Source organism: Callospermophilus lateralis, chromosome 3 (genome assembly GCF_048772815.1).
Source record: "Callospermophilus lateralis isolate mCalLat2 chromosome 3, mCalLat2.hap1, whole genome shotgun sequence".
Classification (NCBI taxonomy): Eukaryota; Metazoa; Chordata; class Mammalia; order Rodentia; family Sciuridae; genus Callospermophilus; species Callospermophilus lateralis.
Genome location: NC_135307.1, coordinates 173,258,808 through 173,263,394, shown reverse-complemented (window position 1 = coordinate 173,263,394; position 4,587 = coordinate 173,258,808). Strand labels below are relative to the sequence as shown.

The window sequence follows — 4,587 nt, the reverse complement described above, 5'->3', positions numbered from 1 at the left end:
TTCTTGTTGGATTTTTGGGTTTAGGTCTTAATTTGTATTGTCTTATTTGTTCTTAGAGGCAAGTCCATGATTGCCTTCCAGCTGGGCAGCAGCCAAAGGAGGGAATGAGCACATTCCTCCCACCTCAGCCTACAGATGGGCATCAGGGGTGATGGGCAGAACAGGCTGTGTCTCTAAATCCTGTGGGGAAGGGGGAAGTAAGTGACCTCAAATTTCCTGTATCTGCCCACATGATGCACTGCCCACAGTTTAGAAGTTTGGGGGCGTATCATACCATTTTGTTCTGATTCGGTGCATAAGAATCCAAGACTGAGGAAGGTGACATAGCATGCAATTTGCTGGACCAAGACTCTTGGATGCCACCACCTCTGGGAAGCCTGGCTATGAGGTTCTTCCTGATTGTTGCAATTCTGCTATTCCAGAAACCCACAGGTAATCCAGAACTTTCCAGGGCCTCACTCAAACCAGCTGTGGGATGGCACATTTCCAGAGCCCAAGTGAGTTTTATACTCCTCAGTATGGGAAAATAGAGTTCCAGGGAGGACAGAAGTCCAATCGCCAATATAAGACACTCCATCTTCCTTGGACCATCTACCACAATACTTTCCTTTGACATTAGTATTCCTAGAGCTTAAAGGAGGTTGTAATTTCCTCTAGCAATGCTTCATAATGAAAAGGAAAGAGCCCAAGGTCTCTGGTTACCTTTGCTTCTCTGAGTCCAGGATTTGCTGACACTCAGCTGTGTTTTCTTCCATTCGAATTTGCATTCTAGGCTATTATGCTGCAGAGTGTGCTCAGTGGAAGAAGCACAAGCTCTGGAGTCAGGTTTAAGAAACAGCTTCAGTGTCTACTAATTTGTCAACTTTGAGCAGTGATGACTCTGTGGGCTTCGGTTTCCTCATCTGTGGAGATGATGACAACAGAAGAGGTTTCACTAAATGATATAACGTCTGGGACGCACCCAACGCAGTGCTTGGCACATACAAAGAATTTGAAAGTTAGTTTCCTATTTCAAAAACCAAAACTCTTATGTTCATCTCTTAATTATATAGGAATAGAGGTGGTCTATCCATGCCCCCTAAATATCTTAGGTTCTAGAATTTAGGATTGGAGGGATCATCTCCAATTAACAGAAGTCAAAATCGGAGTATCCCAATTCTTAGATCCCTGAAAGTATTAGGGTTACCAAAGGGGAATGTACATCAAGGTAAGCAGAGTTCTGGGACTGAAGGTTGGAGGAATTCTTGCCTCTGGGGGAGAACGGGAAGTCATCAAGGAATAGAAGCGGTCCTAGAATTAGAAGGACATCCAGATGAGGAGATGGCATTGGCAGCAGTGCATAATACTAAGGATAAACAGAAGGGGGAGATTATGGAGGGAGAAGAGTTCCTTAACTAGATAACAGGAAAGTGATTCTTGGCCATGACAGTGGCAATGAAACCAAGAGCCTAGTTGGACTCAGCTGTTAATACATAGTAACAAGTTGCTGTTCTCCGGGCATGGAAGGTGGGCACAGAACCCTGGAAGCACCCAGGAATTATAATTAATTTGCCAAGGTTCCTGGATAGAGCATAGTTGTAAGGATCTCCTCATTTTCTCAAACAAGATTTGATGTTATGGGCAGCATTTATCATATATTGGAGGGAAGCCCCAAACCATGCAAGATCTAAATGAGCGAGTCAGTTAAAAATAAACACGGAGGCTCACCTCTCAGAAAGTCCTCTTTGGGATATTATGAGACTACACCTTTTGGATAGTCCATCCCCATAGACCCTACCAACCTCCGCTGCCTTCCCCAGAACCAAAGCTGCTTCCAGCCTCAAACTCTGATCTTGGGTTACTCTTCTCATCTATGCACAGAAACCGAACAACTTAAGAAATGCTGGGGTCACTACATACAAGGAAACTGCAGGAAGGTCTGTAGAGTCACTGAAATACGGGAGGTGCTTTGTGAAAACAGGAGATACTGTTGCCTTAACATCAAACAACTGGAAGAACGGAAAAAAGTTACAGTGCGGCCTCGTCCCAAGCCACCAACATTTGCAGCCACTTTTCCTCCATACAAAGATGTAGAAATCACACCTTCCTCGGGCTCCCAAGACAGACAATATGTAAATTAAGTCCAGCTTTTCTGTTCGTTATTTCTCAACCCATTCCAATAAACTAAGTGGATGAGAATCACATCTTCTCCCTTCTGGTTTATTAAGCTCCAGAATAGCCTTCAGACAGATTCTCATAAAGACTCGCTATTGGTTTTCTGATTCATACATTCTTTCCCCGGGTGCTGAGCACTTCCTGTAGACCAGGTAATGAATTGATAAGAACAACACAGAACCTCCGTTTAGAGGGATTACAACCAGTGCACTTAAAAAAAAAAAAAAAAAAAATCCACAACATGAAATACTGGAATTAGAAACTCAGGAAATTGACAGTGTAATTTAGAAGCAGGGAAAGTGAAGTAAGTATTCAGTGGAAACCTCGTGGGTGAGTTCATGTTTAAGGTGATGCCTGGTGAGATATTTAGGATTTTTTTTTTTTGATTTTTTTTTTTTTTTGGTACTGGAGATTGAACCCAGAGGCGCTTAATCACTGAGCCACATCCCCAGCCCTTTTTCGTTTTTTTATTTAGAGCAGGATCTTGCTAAGCTGCTTAGGGCCTTGCTAAATTGCTGAGGCTGGATTTGAACTTGCCATTGTCCTGCCTCAGCCTCCCAAGCCGCTGGGATTACAGACATGTACCACCACACCAGGCTGATAATTAGGATTTCAACAAACAAGTGTTGGTAGAAAAGGCCCTGGAAAAGAGAGGCAGGAGGTTAAATATCAGAAAGAGATTTGAAGATATTATGCTGTTATCTTTGAAAATGAAGGAACGAACCATTAATCAAAGAACTTGGGCAACTTCTAGAAGCTGGGGAAGGTTATGAAACAGATTTTCTCCTAGAGTCTCCTGAAAGACTGCAGGCTTGTTAACACCTTGGATTTAGCCCACTACAACCCACCCTCGACTTCTCACCTCTATAATTTTTTTTTTTTTTTTTGCAGGGGGACTGGGGATTGAATTCAGGGGCACACAATCACTGAGCCGCCTCCCCAGTCCTATTTTATGTTTTATTTAGAGGCAGGGTCTCACTGAGTTGCTTAGTGCCTTGTTTTTGCTAAGGCTGGCTTTGAACTTGTGATCCTCCTACCTCAGCCTCTTGAGCCATTGGGATTACAGGTGCTGCCCCTGCACCCAGCTCACCTCTATAACTTTAATACAATAAATTTGAGTTGTTTTGAGACACTAATATAAAAAAATAAATAAAATAAAATAAAAAAACAGTGGGGGCTGGGGTTGTGGCTCAGTGGCAGAGCGCTTGCCTAGCATATGTGAGGTTCTGGGTTCAATTCTCAGCACCATCTATGAATAAGTAAATAAAATAAAGATATATCAATAATAATAAAAGTATTTTTTTAGGGCTGGGGATGTGGCTCAAGTGGTAGCGCACTCGCCTGGCATGCGTGCGTCCCAGGTTCGATCCTCAGCACCACATACAAACAAAGATGTTGTGTCCGCCGAGAACTAAAATAAACATTAAAAAAAAAAAAAAATTCTCTCTCTCTCTCTCTCTCTCTCTCTGCCTCTCTCTCTCTCTCAGAAAAAAAAAAAAGTATTTTTTTAAAAGGCAAGGGAACATCAACAAATGGAGGGAAATCAGAAAATCCTGGGTGTTTCAGGAATTATGTATGTATTTTGAATGAAAAACAGAATACTCTAAGGAGACCTTGGGGCAAGTCTGATTTCCTAAGCTCCCATATGTGCACGGGCAGGGAGCAGGGAAATCCAAAATGAAGAGGTAAATAAATGACTACAACAGAAACTGGTCCAAAGTGCAGTGCTTTGAGATTTTATTGTTGAGTTGATATGCAAGACGAGGCAAGAATAATGCATGTGTCTACCCTGCCTCATTCTTAAAGATGTGCCTTTTGAACACGATCAACATGAAATGTTTCTCCTCTAACTACATTTCAATTCATTTTCTAGTTTTATTTATTTTTTTTATTTTTTAGTTGTAGGTGACACAAATACCTTTATTTTATTTATTTACTTTTATGTGGTGCAGAGGATTGAACCTAGGGCCTCGCACATGCTAGACAAGTGCTGTACCACTGAGCCACAACCCCAGTCCGAGTTTTATTTCTTGTATCAAGTCACCATAATAATTTCAGGCATTTTTGAGATTTCACATGTTCATTGGCATCTCCCTCACTAATTAGTGACATATGTTCTTTTAATTCTCTTTTTATCTCTTATTCTAGGGCGGAGGCAAGGATTGTGCAAGATGAGCCTAGAGCATCCTGTAGTGCTAGAAAGTAAGGCAGAAATTCAGAAGGGGGCGGGATGTGAAAGAGACAGAGGAGTCGATGTGAGGGAACTCTCACTGACCAAAGTTGAGACAATCTGAGCCATAAAATTAATAGCATAGCCAAGTGCAGTGGCGCATGCCTGTAATCTCAGAAGCTCTGGAGGCTGAGGCAGGAGGAGTTCAAAGCCAGCCTCAGCAACTCAGCGAGGCACTAAGCAACTCAGTGAGACCCTGTCTC

At 42.4% G+C, this 4,587-nt stretch overlaps 1 protein-coding gene across 1 annotated transcript; it reads left to right on the top strand.

Moving 5' to 3' along the window:
- Positions 1-383: 383 nt before the first annotated feature.
- Positions 384-2,120, top strand: Defb127 (defensin beta 127). The gene is made up of 2 exons (XM_076849459.2): positions 384-432; positions 1,861-2,120. The coding sequence occupies exons 1-2, from the start codon at positions 384-386 to the stop codon at positions 2,118-2,120; spliced, it is 309 nt and encodes a 102-aa protein (XP_076705574.2).
- Positions 2,121-4,587: the final 2,467 nt, after the last annotated feature.

Excerpts from the sequence above, each read along its gene's own strand:
- Defb127 (XM_076849459.2), top strand. The coding sequence starts at position 384 with ATGAGGTTCTTCCTGATTGTTGCAATTCTGCTATTCCAGAAACCCACA. Across the intron at positions 433-1,860 it reads GCTATTCCAGAAACCCACAG|AAACCGAACAACTTAAGAAA; the intron begins GTAATCCAGAAC and ends ATCTATGCACAG.